The 17,087-nt window shown below is 46.8% G+C and overlaps 1 protein-coding gene across 3 annotated transcripts in view; it reads right to left on the reverse strand.

Moving 5' to 3' along the window:
• Positions 1–13,458, reverse strand: part of SFSWAP (splicing factor SWAP) — a 964,816-nt gene extending 951,358 nt beyond the window's left edge. The window contains exons 1-3 of one of the 3 annotated variants that reach the window (XM_069620077.1): positions 13,068–13,458; positions 8,221–8,390; positions 7,267–7,404 (exon numbers count right to left, since the gene is read on the reverse strand). In XM_069620077.1, the coding sequence (XP_069476178.1) occupies positions 7,267–7,404; positions 8,221–8,390; positions 13,068–13,294 (535 nt within the window). In that variant the 5' untranslated portion in view covers positions 13,295–13,458. The remainder of the gene's footprint in view (positions 1–7,266; positions 7,405–8,220; positions 8,391–13,067) is intronic. The other 2 variants (XM_069620076.1, XM_069620075.1) reach the window with 2 other exon arrangements.
• Between the last annotated feature and the right edge of the window lie 3,629 nt (positions 13,459–17,087).

A 17,087-nucleotide genomic window follows, 5' to 3' on the forward strand; every position in this document is an offset into this window, starting at 1 on the left:
ATCTTGAGGCTAGTTGGGCCCACCAGCCCAAGGGACGAAGTCGTCCTGTACGGATCTTACCAGTCAGTATGAAAACTGGGTCTGCACATCTGCAGGGTTTTCAACGGGCACTTTGCAGTCCAGGAAGTTGGTGCTGGCGTCACATCGAGTCTTCTTCAGATGTTAATCTTCAGTGGTCGACTGCCTCTAGTCCCAAAAACCTTGCTTTGTATGCAATTTCCCATTCGTTCACAGCCTATGCTGTCAATCACACAGCTGGGTGGATGTACTTTCAGGACAACCAGCCGGCCAATCAGGACTGGTTTCATTCAAGTACAAAAGGACAGGGAAGTTTTGGGACCCTCCCTCACGTCCTGCCTTTCCAGACTTATTGGAGCCTGAGAGGGCTTCAAGGCCGAAGCCTGCCAAGGGCAAAACACACACAAAGGGCTCAAACCAGTTTCAACTAATAGATTAAAAGCCCAGAAGAAACTAACAGAGAAAATGGCAAAAAAAGAACACATGGGCCATTTTTAAGAAAATGGACACCCATGGGTGCTGTACTGCAGCCGAGGGTTCAGCCTGCGGTTAAGACGCACACTGGTAGTAAAATTAAACCACTGCCACCAGCCATTTAAAGTTAGTGTAACAAAAAGTCATAAGAAGTAGGGTAGGTATTACTAGGTAATCCCTCCACCCCCAGCACTCCACATAAGGGGGTGTGTGCTGGTCCCACAAAAGGTTAAAGAGGGATCCTCTATTCTTGGGAACGATAGTTCATCCAAGAAAATCTATTTAAACATTCAGAGAAATCCAAGGGACGTCTCAGTGGCACTGCACCCAAGGTGCACTGTGTATCACTATATAAAAAGCAGGTAAAATACAAATAGAGTTCCAAAAGAGAGACCATACGAATGAATGAGTGGAAACATGCTCCACTGATTCAGGATTGAAAGAAAAAAGGTCCAGAAGTCCAGCAGAAAGTGCTGGAGGTCTCACTATGAGAGGGGATGACGTATAACAATGATAGATCTCCCCAACACTCCTTTCCCTGAATAGCATGACGGGGTGTGCATCCATACCGTGCCTGGTCCACCTCAGTCCTCGCATTTAGCATGTGGTCCTCACTCCCTGCATCCCCTGGCATTTGCCCACCTGGCCTCCACTCAGCATTTGCATAGCCACAGGACCCCTCCCCAACCTGCACTTCTATGCCGCCACTCTGCCCTGCACTTGCCTAGCATTACCCCTTCCGTCCCCAACGGCACCACTTCCCCTCTGCACTTCTTGTTACTGCAAGTGCACAATCCGAATGACAAGGCCTAGTAGCAGGGATTGCAAAATATACTAGCCCGCTAGCATGGGCGAGTAGTTTTTATGAAGGGTAAGTACAATTTGTATGATGCTCAAACTTGCTGGCGAGTATGGGGTTGTTAGAAACATATTTTTCATTTACTGTATTTTTATTTGGCAAATACAAGTTTCACTGTGCATGCTTGACAGCATTGCACCAAATATGAAGTGGGATTATGCCGATATGCACCATTTTACAAAAAGCACTGGTAAATATTGTGTCGCCAGTCACCTTGGGGAAAGTGCATTTCTCTTAGGCCGCGCCCCCCCCGTTTTTGTCCCTTGAAACAACATTTGATGTATAGGCACTTTATAAATACACAATATATAAAATAAATAAATGTATGAGATCTCCAAGCCAATATAACCTGTAACCTACCTCCACCGACCTCTGTAAACCACCAATTACTTTTACAGCACTCTGTTGGCTACTAGCTAGTTTTGCATTATTAACCCAAAAAGGATAAAAATGTTATTCTTTTAAAATTACATTATCATTTAAGTATTATGACAGAATAGGCCCAATAACTGACCCGTACTGTTGAAAATACAAAAATCAACACACTTTAAGAAAATATAAAAGTAATATTAATTCACAAAAAACACACCAAACAAGGGGAAAGTAATTTCTCAAAACCGTACCGAAGAAATTCAGTCTCAACATATGCTGGAGGCACTTCATTAGCAAATAATGAGACTTATTCACGAGACAGGAAGAGGGTTAGTAAAAACCTACATAAAGAGTACAGAAACGAAGCCGCAATTGCCAATTATCAGATGAGGACATTGTCCCCTCAGCCACGACGTGGGCACCCTTTTCAGTTCAAATAGTCCCAAAATATTAATTAAAATACTCTTTAGAGTGGAGACTATCCTCTTTGGACAGTAAATGGGATGCAATTCAAAACTGCAGATATTCCAACTCAAAAGATATCATTCATGTATACAAAATTACAATACTCGCCCAAACTGGGGGACATTAACCATGCATCTAGACTACCTGGTCCATGGTTTACAGCGGTCACATGCCACTGCAAACCACGCTTGGATGATCAGTGGTTTTTATAAAGCAACATTTTCCAACACTTTTCCTCTTACCTATGGTGTTTCACAGGGTTCCGTCCTAGGTTCTTTACTCCTCCCTGTATAGGAGTAGCATTTCGGTGACTCTCCGATCTTGCTTTGCTTTTCCTCAGAACTGTATTCTAATCTTTCTGTGCATCTTTTTGCCATCCAATCTTGGATGGCAGCACGCATCTCCCCAGCTGAATCCTTCGAAAACAGGTCATCTTCCTCCCAACTTCTACCACCACACCTCCCCATAACCTGGGTGCAATTTTTGTCTCATCTCCACCCTTTTCCTCTCAATTTTACAATTGTTCCTGCCACTATCAAATGTACAACATTTGTAAATCTCTCCCATTTCTCACCACTCCTGCTAGTAAGACCGTGTTCTCATTTTTTATTTCTCAACCATTAAACTGATCGTCAATTCTCTTTGGTGACCCTGCATACAGACGTGCTCCCCTCAGCTCAATCAACAATTGCTTTATACATCTTATTTTATCTTTGGGAGTTGATTCTCCCTGCCATACTTACTCTCCCACTAGCTCTCGTTCCACTCCTGTCCAATAGTTCATTTCCTCTGTATACTTTTTTAAATGCCTTAATTACATTGTACCCAATTATCTTTCTTCTCGTCTCTTTACATGCCCCTACTCGCACACTCAGGGGCTCTATCCCAATTACTTCTGTCAGTCCCTCATCCCCCACCCCCCCAACCATCTGCGCATTACCGACTCTGTTCTCTTAGCTTATTCCAAAATATTGGACATCTCTCCCTCTTTCGCTTCATTCTATTTCTACTGTGCCTCAGTTTAAAATTAGCCATAAAGAACCAGTTTCCTCTTGACTAGCTTTCAGGACTGATTCACGCACCTATCATTTATTGTATGTTTTGTTTGTGCGGTGCTTCGGAGTAAGGCACTGTAATAATTAAATAAAATACAAGCCAGACATGGGTGCAATACTAGAGTGGTTCAGAATTGATTTCGAACAATTTATTCTAAAAGAAAAAGAGAGTGGACATAAAAATACAAAATATGTTTGACTCAAGGAATCCCTCGCATGGCAAGCAACTACTTGTATTAACCTTATTGCACTTAAAAGGTGAAGATTGTAATGGGAAGTGTTAGGCAATAATTGCTTGCAGTACCCTTTGGGACCACTGCACACAACTAGGACTAAAGGTGTAAGCAAAACCAACCTTTGATAGCAGTCTGTACTACACAGTTTTGTGGTAGCGCTGCTGAGCAGTCAGGCTCATCTCAAGAGGGAATGTGAGCTGTAAGGGTGTTACACAGAGATCTATAATTACAAGTATTCTAATGAGACTCTTATACTCAAGGTTTAAACACCTATTAATTTATTTCAGTCATTTAAAAAACATTCACTAGAAGGGGCAATCTATATCACACAAAAATATACTTAGTACTTCACAGGATCAGGCTCTGGGGCATTTAAACTACTTTGAAGTAGGAGCAAAAAGGCATAAGTTAATAAAACAAATATTACAGTTACTCTAAAACAGTGCAAATAGTTGGAGTTCACCAGAGGAGTTGATTCAATGCAATAGGTTAGGCTAAAGTCAATGAGCTAAAGTCTTGTATAGGATAAAGCAGTTCTGGAAGTAAACGGAAAAGTCTTTGCCAAAGTTCTCAGAAGTAGTTTGTAAAAGGAAGATTCATATGTCGGGTCACAAGCCGACTAGGCCTGCAAGTTGCCAAAGTATCGCGCACTTTCGCAATGACACATAAGTTCTCTCAGTATGGTTTTCACAGTACCTTACAATGAAGAAAAAGATGCAGCTGAAGACATCTGTTCCTGGCAGTTCCTGCAGATCTCGCTGTTCCTGAAGAGGGAGGACCTTGGGGGACTCCTGCACTGCACTGCAACTGGTCAAAAAGCTCGTAAAGGCAAATCTTCAATTCCGGTAGCTGTAGTCAAGCACACAAACGTGTGTCCTTCTCCCTGGCTATTCGGTTTCCTGCAGCACTCTGAGGAAAACACAACCAGCTCCGAGAATGGTATCTAGGTGGCTCACAAGTTGATTGGTCCCACCAACTCAAAGGGAGAAGTAGTCCTTGAAGGGCTCCCCCTGTCGAGATGAACTTGGCGTTTCGAACCTGTAGCAGGGCTTCACCGGGCAAACCAACGGTCGAGGAGTTGCAGCAGCCATCCTCTTCCAGCTCGTCTTCAGTTCTTTCGTTCCAGTTGTCGACTCTGCCTTCCAAGCCACGAGACTCGCCTTTTAAACAGTTTTCTCCCATTCATAAAAGCCTAGTTGCCACTCACCCAGCAGGGTGGCGGTCCTTGCCGGACAGTCAGCCCGCCAATCACGCCAGAGTGCATTTGGGTCTCCTAGGAGACTAAGCACCGGTCGGGCACCTCCCTCACTTCCTGCCCACCCCAGACACTCAGGCGCCAGATGCAGTCTTCAGTCATGAAGCCCACCAAAGGCGTAGGAAAAATGGGACCAAACCTGGTTTGGCGTGCAGAGAAACTCTAGAAAGAGCCTTCCAAAAAGAAATGGCGAAAAAAGAAGACCGGGACCTGTTTAAACAAGGGAGGCTCAGACGCCATCTTGAAAAACATGGCTCCCGCGATTTAACACTACCAGTGTTCATGGTCAGGAAAAATGATGGTAGTTCAATGCCACCAGCCATTTCGAGAGCAAAGGGTAGCATTTGACTGCTACATATGTTTCTAGACATTGGGGATACTAGGCAACCCCTCCAGCACTCTATTGTAAGATAGTGTGTGCTGGGTCTAGGAGTTTGAAAAGAGTAGTGAAGTCAATTTCACTTTACTATCTCTGGGAAACAAACAGTAGTTTATCCCACAGAAGGTATGTAAACCTTGGGACAGCTTAAAAGGCTTCCCCTGTGTCACTGCACTGAGGGTGCTGTGTGAGACAAATGAAAAGATGATGCCTATGGAGTTGTCTGAAACTCCATAATCAAAGAACACAAGAGTAAAACACACATCAAAATACATGAGTGGGGGAAAAAAGGTTCACACACACTCCAGGTAAAGAAAATCAAGTCCTCAAAATCCAGCAAAGTTGCTGGGGGTCTAAGGTGAAGGGAATTAGCACATTTTTGAGAATTCTCCCTAACAGGAAGATGCTCAAACGAAATGTAATAAATAATTGCTTAAAATAGAAGCGAGTCATCCATTCCACGTACCATTCACAGCCACAGTAACATGTCTTCACAGCAGGAAAGTACATGGGGTTGCACAACTCTCTGGATATGATATAGCATTTATAACGCGCCTATACACAAGTGTTTCAAGGCGCGATGAGGCAAGGGAGGGGGAACAGAGGGAAGACAGACAACGATCCTACTGGGCCAGGTGTCATTCTGATCGCGCAAGTGCATGGGAGGGGAAGTGGGAAAGTGTGGGGGCGGGGGAAGACAGTGCAGTACATAATAGAATAAATAACAGTAAGTAAGAGCACTACCGCCAACTCGTTGCTTGGGGAAGCGGCTGACCCCGAGGCATCTGGAGGCAGATGAGCGAATAAGATAAGATTTCTATTATTCAGTTTCTTAAATCCTCTTCATTTATATGCTGCTAATAATAGTTTTAGGGGATGAGTTACGTTTGTTAGGCCAATCTCTGACAGCACATTCTTAACAGAGTATCCAGACCTGCAGTGTTACCAGGTGTGCAAAGTCTATCACTTAAAATGTCTTTATAGGGAAGCAGTTACTCGACTGGCGAATCCATAGCATTAAAGGCTTTCGACAAATTACATATTCGATCCCTGTAATACCAAGCTTCAATTTCAGTGGAATAGGGTATCCCACTATGTATCAATATCAGCTGTGAGGCCCTTTTATTCCTCTGGGACCAGGGGACTGGTTTTCTAATATGCCCAAATGGCTGCTCGATAATCAGCCTTGCCTTGAGCCAAATAGACCGACACTGCTGGATTCACACATCTTCCACTAAACCTTTTGGAAAAGACAGGGTTATCGCCTACCGGTCATCTTATTGGTAATTCTTCGTAAACCAGACTGCCAGAATGAGAGGCACAATCTCTCAAGCAATATGAAGTTAAATGCACTGTACTATGTTCTAGAATCACACAATGTCATTCTACATCCCAGGGATAAAAGGGACCAAGGGAAAAGACAGTGAATGCATTTGCTAAAAATGTAAGATCCTGCAATCAGGCCTAAATCCCTCTTTAAAATAATAAGGCAGCCGTTTAACCACACCCCAGTAGCCACGCTAATCAGATAATTAGCAGCAGGGGTAAGAATTTCAAATTGTAAGCTACTATCCATCCATAAAAACTCTCAAGCCACCTCAATTCTACAGATACACACGGGACACCATATCTTACTTGCAAATAGTCAATTACCACTATCCAACTCCTCGATTGGTGGGGTACAAAGGGTAAGTTAAAGTCCAAGATGGCACCAGATTCCTCCCGCAAGCTTGTATACTTGTTAACCCTTACCACAAAACAAACATGCCATCTCAACCAATCAGCTAAAAGGTGACACATGAGAGATACATTGTTCTAATGTGAAAGCAATACACAATGTACAGTTAACAGATGCATTTATCTGTGCAGGCCCCCTTCAGAAAGAAAAAAAGAAAACAGGTTATGACACTAAAATAGGATATACCTCAATGAACCAAAAATCTGGAAATCCCCACTAGATACAAGGCCTTAGAACTTTGTGGGAATTGGACATGGTGGCCGGCTGCTCTAGTTTTCAGACACTGATTTGTGGTTCAAGTGCACAGAGGAGTGGCAATTCCATGCCCCCATAGGTACGTCAGTCAATAAGACAGGACTGACATTTTACCGCAGTTGCAGGAGACAAGACAGAAGTAACAGATGCACGGGGGTACCTTTTTCTTTTTGGTTTTGGATTTCCTCCTCCTCTGTGGGCTGCGATGGATCATAGTAATCACTGTTATAGCTGAAGCCCACCGAGTTATAAGCATCATCTTCTGCCAGAGCTTCGCTCAACCGCTTATATTCTTCCTCTTGGAGGAAAAGACAGGTTCCAATTAGGAGAGCAGAATGAAAGACGCACACAATCTAACAAGAAAACTCTAAGTAGTAACATAAGTCCCCTGTTAAAAGAAACATGAGTGAATGAATGAATGCCTTCATGTCTGTTACAACAATGGGGCACAACGTCATCTAAGAAAGTGAATGACAAATTCCATGTTGGCCATCAGGCACAGCAAAGCAGAATACAAACCAGCAACGAAAAAAATCAAAATTAAAACAAACATCACTAGATCTGTTTTGCTTTTTAAACCCAATACAAACTTGGTTAACGTAGGCCTGGAAGGGGCAACGTGACTCGGTAGGCTGAGAGTCTGGTACTTAAAACTTCCACATGCTCTCACCACTAGCCCACACTCCCCACACACCCAGCGGGGCATAGTTGTGAACTCCTGGGAAACAATTTTCAGGAAGACGGAAGGAACCCAATTTTGCCTCAAATCTGTTTAAAGTGCAGATGTCAGGTCAGAAAGTGTAATGGAGACGATAATACACACACACCCTGGCATTCACTTATACAGTCCTGTGAAGAATAATTAAAGGGTTTATTTGGTTTCAAATTCCAGCCTGCCCTCAAAAGCTGGGCAGATTCTGTGAGGGTCTACATAAAAACTATGCTGAGGTCCTCTCTGATACGCAAAGTCTCCTGCTTTTCCAATCCACTGGGTACTGTCAAACAGATAATATCAGAGAGAGTGAGTATAATATGTGCACAAGCAGAGAATTTCTTTTTTCAGTACATTTAAAATCAACTGTGTACTTCAGGAAGTTTGTTTCTGGAATAGTACCTTGCCTTGCCTCCTCCTCAAGCAAGTCCGTATGCAAGGCTAAATACCTCTCTTCATCACAGAGGGTCTCGATTCTTGCCTCCTCTTCAGACAGATGGTAGTTGCGATTCCAAGAAGTGTGTTCAGCATCATAATCGGAAAGGTCATGCAGGTGACCGCGCCCGTCATACCTGCAATATGAAACCGCTGGTCAACGGAGTGGCTTGGTCGCTCTATAGGGCGGCAAGACAACTTACCTGGTACCATTTACTTTCTATTTTTATAGAACATCTATTTAAACAGTGCCGTTTGCTTGTTGTATTTAAGAAGAAATAGACACTGCTTGTCCACTAAAAAGGATTTTTGAAAGGAAAAAGCTATCTATAAAAAAAAAAAAGACAAAGCTACATATGGAGAGGATTATTCTTACAAAGTTTTAAGTGGGCTCCGATTCGTACCTGATCTTACCATATACGTTTCAACTAGACATTGCATATGAATGGTTCAACTAGACATTGGAACAAAACGTTTTTCTGGAAGAAATAATAGCTTACATTCACACAAACCCGAGCATAAATACCTATCCGCAAGAACCAAATGCTGGAAGTGTCCTTGCTTCTTACTGCAAGCCCCACCTCTCAGGAGAGATCTTCGCCACAGAAAGTTGTGTTGCCCCGATGATTAAATCATGGCTAGGCACGGCCTTAAGCCACACAGCTGAGGAAGCAAGTTATTGGTTATATGACAGAGAGAGAGACACAAATGATGGAACAGAAACAAACCTGCAAGGAGTCTTGCTTTAAAAATAAAAATTAAAAAATTGAGAAAAAAAAAGCCAGTACCATTTATCCCTGGTTACTTTGAAGTTCCTAGCTGTAAGGAAAAGGTTAGGTGGAATACAAACAAAAAAAGCATTTGCCATATGTCAACAATGAGTCACGTGCAGATAAAAATCGAGGCACATAAAACATAAGGTGCTTTGCCTTTGCAGTTAGACTGTGTTAAAGAAAATGTGTAAATACTAAGGGCCCGATTCATGGAACGTTTTTCTATGGGATTGCGCCATTATAAAACGCTTCCATTAATCAGGCCCTAAATAACATTGGAGGTCCACAAAATAAATTCTATATTCGGGATCAATTCACACATCACGCAATGAACAGAGATTATCTTTAAAGAAAAAAGTTTTTGGAAGCCAAGAAATATTAAATTTGCATGAGCTAGTTTTTCCTGCACAGTAGTAATTTCATTTTTTAAACCTTTACCCTAAAACACAATTTGTCATCTAAGTTAAAAAAAAGAGAAAGTCAATCTCTATAGCTGAAACAAATATTGCATTATGGTTCATAACAAGGTGACATTGGCAGGTTAAATGAACTCTAAAAATATATGTACATGGTCACACACATTAGCATTATAAAAAGTTATTCAAAACATCAGACTACAAGCAACATTTGCGATATGTGGCACTATGCAGTCTCTTATTTGCCTCAAAAGTGTTATGAAGGGTAGCCTTTGCCACGCGGGGTAGGATAAAATGAACAAAGAGCCAAATAATACAAGCAAATTCACGACATGCACAGGGAATGCAACAGATGAGAACTTGTGAAGCCTTGTGCGCGGGTTCTAAACAAAGGACTTTCATGTGGGTTGGGGAGGAGTAAAAAATAAAAAATAAAGAAAAAGAAGGGGGTTCTTGCTTCGTGGTAGTGGGATTTAGAAGGTTGTGTTGGTACAAGTTGGGGACACCAAGGTACGGTTGGTGCTGAGTGATAAATGAGATGTGACCTGCTTCGAAAATGATAGATTGATGACCGAGGGTTGGCCAACAGAGAGGGGATGTTTATTACTGAGACGGAAAACACAAAAGAGCACAAACATGGGACTACAAACGGGATTGTTGCAGAGACCAACGGATGACAGTTTACGCAAGTGGAGCGTCAAAAGGGGAAATGAAAATACGAGAGGACGCAGCAATGTACCAGAGGAGTTGGGAGGACACAGGGAACCAGCACTGTGGGTGGGGAGAAGCTGACGAAAGCTAAGAACAGAAGTGAGGAGGACTGCAATGGGCAGATGTGCAGTGCAAGCCGAGTGCTATGTCAAATCCAGTTACTACCGTAGTAGAATTCAGTGGCTCATGTTTCTGATGCAAGTATCGGACCCAGACCAGAATATGTGATAGGGAAAAGGCAGCATGAAGGGGGAAAGGACAGCAGAATGTAGCGGATGAAGGTTTGGCTTTGTTTTATGTTCTGCATATTGTGCAGGTGCAGAAAATACATCAGCACACGGGAAACGTTCATGTTTATTCAACATTGAATTCCAAGGTTGAAGTAAGGGCAGGGTACATGTGAGCAAAACCACACACCACATGGGTTTAATTAAATAACCACGTGCCTACAGCTACTCCTAGACAGAGACTTAACTATAAGATGGATGTAGTTCCTTGTAAATGTGCACCCAAGACGTGATCTTAGGTTGGAAAATTGAAAAAAAAAACCAAGATAAGAAAATCGAAACACTGGGAGATTATGTTAATTGCTCAAAATCAAACCACCGTTGGTCAAATAAGGACGGCAAGATTAGGTTGCTGATGTGCGTTTCAAGGCGAGCAAAATTGGCAACTCACTAAACTCCGGACTTTCGTTGCCACCGATTTTGATTTAATACAGTGCTGTATGCTAGTGAGTAAAACAAAGTCTGAGCTGTCCGTTTTGTAAATTTGCCAAGCCTAAAATCATTATGGTTAATCCACAATAGCTGCCTTTTTGTCTGAAAGCTTGTCTGCTCGTTATAGAAAACCGACTCCATGAACACCATTGCAAACTGTGTTCAATGATTAGGGCTCCCCGTTTTACACAAATACACATGAAAATCGCTTTGTTTTCTTTCAGTGTTTATAGATTTTTTGTAAGTGGAAAATAAGGTATCTTAACTTGTTTAAATCTGCAGGTAGTCCATCATGCCTTGCAGGTAGGTTAGTGGCGGTTGAAAGTAACACAAAAGAGGCCTTATAGAATAAAATGTATGGGCCTTTCAATTTGTTGAAATGACTTCAGAGAGGGTTCACCTGTCAGCAGAAATAGCAGGCCATTTGGTTTTTAAGTCGAAAATGAATTGTGTGACGCGCGCAGCCAGGTGAGCAATCCTACAGGCATCATGCAGTATTTTTCATTTTAATCTTTATGAAAAGATACTAGTTGCTACTTTTATTTTTTTACAGATCAAAACATAAACGTGGATAAATACAGACAAACATTTTTTTTGAAAAGAAACAAAACCACGGAGTCTTACTTGTGATTATTATCGCTAATGGACGGTGTGCTATCATCATTACTGATCGCCTGCTGGTCAGTATTGCAAATTCTTGTTGACCCTCAATCTTAATTACGTCCAATGACCATTCTTGCCAATTCTGACCTCAGTAGTGCCCTATGAGAGCTTGTGATGTGGGTTTTATTGGCCAATCCCTTGGGGCCATCATCATCACTATCTCTTGCCTGGTGAATAATGCAAATTATGCTTGATGGCCCTCTTGCTCATTCACATTAAATGCGTTGTTTGTGCAAACATTTTAGTCTGATGTAACATTTTGCAGGGCTGCTCAAAAGGTGCCAACTATTTGATATTTGTTGTTAATATTTGTCAGGTGTTTGTGTTGTGGCAACTGGGATGTGAGTGAGCAAAACAGATAAATGTAAACAGAAAATGAGGGGTGGTGTGAAAGAACATGGCTCGCACATAAGGATTCATTTGTAGAGCGCTCTAAACACGAGGACATCGGCACATAAGGATTCATTTGTAGAGCGCTCTAAACACGAGGACATCGGCGCTGGCTGCAGGACAACAGAAATAAGGTTCATAGTCACAGATAAGTAATGTCAATGTCGGCCCAGTTTCAGAACACTGAGATGAGGTCCTTAGCCACAGGTAGGTAAAGTCAAAGTCAGCCATGGGAGGGGCCCGGAGAGAAGAGATAGCAGAACAAGAAAGGGGCACAGACATAAGACCAATCGAAGGAAGGAGGCAGTCGAGTCACCAGGTGGCACAACACCACAGAGTTCAAAATATAAAGAGTGTGAGGAAAGCCACTGTGGTAGGGCCCTGTCAGTGCACAATCGAGGGCGCATGAAAGGATGCCAAAAGAGATGGAATGCGGTGTACGTTCACAAAAGTTAAAAACTGAATTTAAAATGAAATTCAGTGGCAAATTAGACTTTTCGGAACAACGTGGAACACGGAGACTCCCTGGTGGAAGATAAGGCGGGGGTGGGAGTGGATCCCTGGGGGGCAATTGAGAAGAACATGAATGCCAACAGAGAATGTCCTGGCTGGGGCCAAAGAAGACAAACACGATAGGTACCAATGGGCGAAAGCCATCGTGAACGCATTCGCTGGTGCCTATCATGGATCCAGAGGCAGAATAGGTACCACCAGGACGGATCGTAGTGGGTGCCAATTCCCTGGCTGTTACCAACGATGGAAACCCTGGTTGCTGCCTGTCAATTTGGTAGGCATTGAAGGGCGGCAATTAGGGGGAGGGAAGTATGTTGGGTACATTTGGAGGGGTGGATGGTGCGTGCCAGAGGGTGGAGCAATGAACGGTACGAGTTGATGCCCTGATGGTTGCAATCACCTGGCTGGGGGGCGTTTCTGGGATGCAGAAGAGCAGATGCAGGAGAACGATCCTGCAGAGTTGGGCCAGGGAGCACCGTAGTCAGCTCGGGGGCTGGGGGGTCGGTGAGAGCATGTGAAAAGGATCCAAGTACACAGCAGCCGCCCCCCCGTCCATGCTGCCCCACCCCCTCCCGCCCCCACCCACACCTCCCTGCAAGTAGAGAGCGGGCTGGGCGCGGGTAACCGACCTATCGATCAGGGTGCTGCTGTCGCCCATCCACGGGATGAGGTGGCGGCCGCGCTCCTGATACCGCGCCATCTCGTCGTCGCGGAAGATCTTGCAGGCGTATCCGAAGACCAGCAGTTCGACCTTGGCCCCGGGGAGCGCGGGGGCTTCTTCGGGCTCGAGGGGCTTGACGCTCGCGCCAGTGCCCTGCTTCATGGCGCTCTTGATCTTGGGTCCTGAGACGTACATGGCGCCGACGGGCGGAGATGGGAAACCGGCCCGCTGCACTTGGCTGTCACGGCGGCAGAGCAGAGTCTGGAGCTCCTAAGGCGGCCGGAAGTTGTCAGCGGAAGTTACGCGGCAGCCATATTGCTTTCCGAACCGTTTCCGGGAAAAAAAATGGCATGCTTGATATTTTCGAGATGGCTAGAGGATGGTTTACGCAGATTCGTCACGCCGTTTCAATCCGGGTCCAAGCAAACGACAATTGAAAATATCACGCACTCTAAGTAGAATCTTTACTATGAGAAACATGGACCGCCAGGACTTTACCTTCGCTCTTAATTTTTTACAGACTTTTCGAAAGTGCTGATTTAGAGTCAATTTGTTCAACGCCATCTCACATACGAAGATGCGCAGGCGCAGAAATGTGTCCCTGAAGCGGCCATCGCATAGTCAGGCGAATGTCAACCACGAATGGCAACTTTTCACAAGTGGCACGTGTGTAGTTCCCATGACCATGATAGCATGAAACGTTGCTCATTAAAAATCATTGCATGGCATAACACTTCTTGGGGGGCGGGGGGGCCAGACACTGGGCACTGTTAGGTGGGACCATCCTGTGTGCGTTTCCCCTTTAAGGGGATGTGTTTCCCTCACGTGTATGGCCCCTTTAAGATGGCCATGACTGTGTCATGGCCCAAGCTAATAAAAGGATCCCCTGCAGGCACGTGAGACAGAATGGCTGCAGACTCCCAAAGAGGGCCGACTGAGTCCGTGTCCCATTACTGATGTAGGCCGCAGGCCTGCATACCCTGATGCCGTGGGACCCGCATGCCAGGATGGCAGCCGATGTCCGCACGGTCTTGGGCCTGGCAGGCTGTGACCCCACCTCATGGTGTTGATGTCCCATAGCACTAGGGGCCCTGCCGGATGTCCAGGGCAGGCCCCAACCTCCACAGATAGTGGGCCTGTGTCGTGCTCGCAGAGATAGCACCCAGGGGCGCCTGCCGGATGACCATGGCAGGCGACCCCCAACAATGGCGACGACGACCACGAGCCCGCGTTGACCCTTTCTGCCAGTAAGTGGAAACGGGAGGAAGAGGAGTCTCCAGCCCCACCGCGGTTTCACGTGGCCTGCGCCTCACCGCCGTGGCATGGGCGATGTAGGCCTGGGCTGCCCCGCGGTGAGATACACACCCGGCAGTGTTCCACCGCAAAGGAGACACGAATGGAGCCGCATCCCCAAACCATGTGGAGGTGGTCTGATCCGCGGCGTCGGCCGCGCGAAAATGCATATGCAGGCGGCACCATGCCGCGTGAAGGGGCCGGCGCCAGCTGATGCCCCTCTCCCCGGGAGGACAAGTCTGGTGGTGGAGGTGGACGTGGGAGACAGAGCCTCGCCCCGCCATAAAGCCCCCCACCATCAGGGCCCACGAGGGCTGGACGGTGCTCCGGGAACCGGAGCAGAAAAAAAAAAAGAGAAGACGGACGAAATGAAGGCGGCTGTCCACCCCTCCCCCACGGGAGATGAATGGTTGCCGGCTGCCCTGTAGTGACAATGTTTTCCCCGCCTCCCTCTCTGGAGCCGTAACAAAGAGGCGAGCTGCATGCCCCTCGCCCACCTGCGTGGCCACTGATGCGAAGAAAAAAAAAAAAGGGGAGCCGCCACACAGCTGACGCGGACCCCCCCTCTCCCCTGAGGCAGGCCCAACGTCACCCGGGCCCAGAGAAGAAAAAAAAAAAATGTGACAAGGGAAAGCGGCGTCGGCCGCGTGTGCTGCTGCTGGCCCCGCCGCAGTGTAGAAGAAGATCCCTGAGGGAGGGAGCCTGCCCGCAAACCCTGTGGCATCCGTCGCGGAAATGGTGCAGCTGCGGTTGGGGAACAAACCCCGCCCGGAGAAGGTGAGGCCGCTGCTGCGAAATTATGGGCCGGGCTGTCTTCACCCGGAAAGGAGAGGGATCATGGAGGGGAAGGCCTCCAGTGAAAACAAATAACTAAAAGTAACTGCAGCACCAGTTATCGGCGCAGAAGGGCGTGGAGTGAGGGCTCTTCAGTAATCCCGGGCCCAACTGGCAATGTTTGAGGGCAGGATTGTCCAATGGAACTCTGGGAACACGAGTAATGATGGGAAGTGCTGTGCCCTGCACGGTGATCACCTCCATGCACAGTGCCACCAAGAAAACGAAAGGGGAAGCAATGGCGGTCGTGTAGCAGTGCATGGATGATCTAAATGCATCAAAAGCGCAGACGCCTGGGAACTGAGTAAGACTCAGGTGACTGCCGACACCATTCACAGAACTCCGCTGTCGGCATCAGACTGTCACGGGTGTCCCACGGCCATGGGTGCGCCCTACTGCCTGAAGAACAAATGGCCTTGGCGCACAAAAGGTGGCAATTTGCTGATCGACACTCATCAGAACCCAGAGCCAGGACATTTCAGCATCCGACGCCCTGCACTCTGGACACTTTAATGACAGGGCCATCGAAAAATAGGTCACCCTGACAATGAAGACGTCTTGCCGGCCCTGCAGATGGCCTCGACACCCTCCCACCAAGGTCCCCTACTGGACCATCTGAGGATCAAGGAGCTGGTGGCCCTGCCGGCATGCTAATATCACCCGGCGGGCCACACAAGGACTTGCTCCGGCCTGGAGCCGTGAAAGAAGGGCTGCCCTGCGGGGTAACCTGCACTATGGTCGGGTGGCCACACAATCAAGGAGGACAGAGGTGTGCCCTCCCCTGCGAGTGCCCTCCCCGACCTGGGGATGGGCACTCGCAAGAGGGCCTCATGGGTGAGTCAACAGAGCCCCGCTACCACACGTATCTTGGCCAATCCAGTACCCGCAGGGAGCCGTGGCCTCAGCACTGTGTTGCACAAGGGCCCTAACACAATGCCCTGACTGCCTGCCCCGTGAGGTGGCCCCACCACCGAGCCATTGCACTGGCCAGGAAAGTGAGGATGTACTCCAGTCTCGAGAAGTACAGTGAGAGCAAACATGCACCGATACCTCAAGATGGTGTGCAGAGGCGAAGGGGCAACTGTAAGACGCTCTGGACCAGAGCCGGAATGAGGAGGCAAGTCTGCTCCACAATGGCCAGCAAGGTGGGCAGGTCATGATGTATCCGATCCATCCATGAGGATGGAAGTAGTCATGGACGCCATGTAAACACATGCCACAGTGCAGAGCTAATGCACCAACACTGAGTCATGTCTCCAAGCCCAGGGTGCCTGAGCGCACTGCACTCCATGCATTGCATACCTCACCACCAGGACTAGGGCCAAAAGGCTGGACGTGATGGACAAATGACTCTGTACACCAAAGACTGTCCGTTGATTTTGTGGTATGGCAGTGGCCCGGCACCAACAATGGGATCCCTGCAGCCGACGTGGGACCCTCATTCCCCTCAAGGTTCACAGCCATGAGCAACAGGGCATCCGGCGTTCTGTGCACTGCTCACCACACCGAAACGGATGAGCAAGTAGTGCTGCTTGCGCAGGGCTGAATAAAGTGAGTGGCCCCAACTCCGAGGAGGAGGCGCTAGGTGCCGGCAGGTGGTCCGAAAGGATGACGCCTGCCTCGTACCTGGGACGCCAATCCATCCCGGTATTACCAGTCAGCCAAGGACTGGTGTTCTGTAACAGCAATATCAACGGGAAGGTATACCAGCACAGAATCAGGCGTCTCCTGGCACAGCCCCATCGGAACACAGGCCTCCCTGCCTCCCATGGTGGGGGTGGAGGGGCGGACCGCCTGGTACGAACGACACCCTGTTCGTCATATCATCGAGGAAAGAGTCACTCCAGACTGGGGAACATTG

This window comes from Ambystoma mexicanum, chromosome 10 (assembly GCF_040938575.1).
Source record: "Ambystoma mexicanum isolate Mex_15411 chromosome 10, UKY_AmexF1_1, whole genome shotgun sequence".
NCBI classification, from domain to species: Eukaryota; Metazoa; Chordata; class Amphibia; order Caudata; family Ambystomatidae; genus Ambystoma; species Ambystoma mexicanum.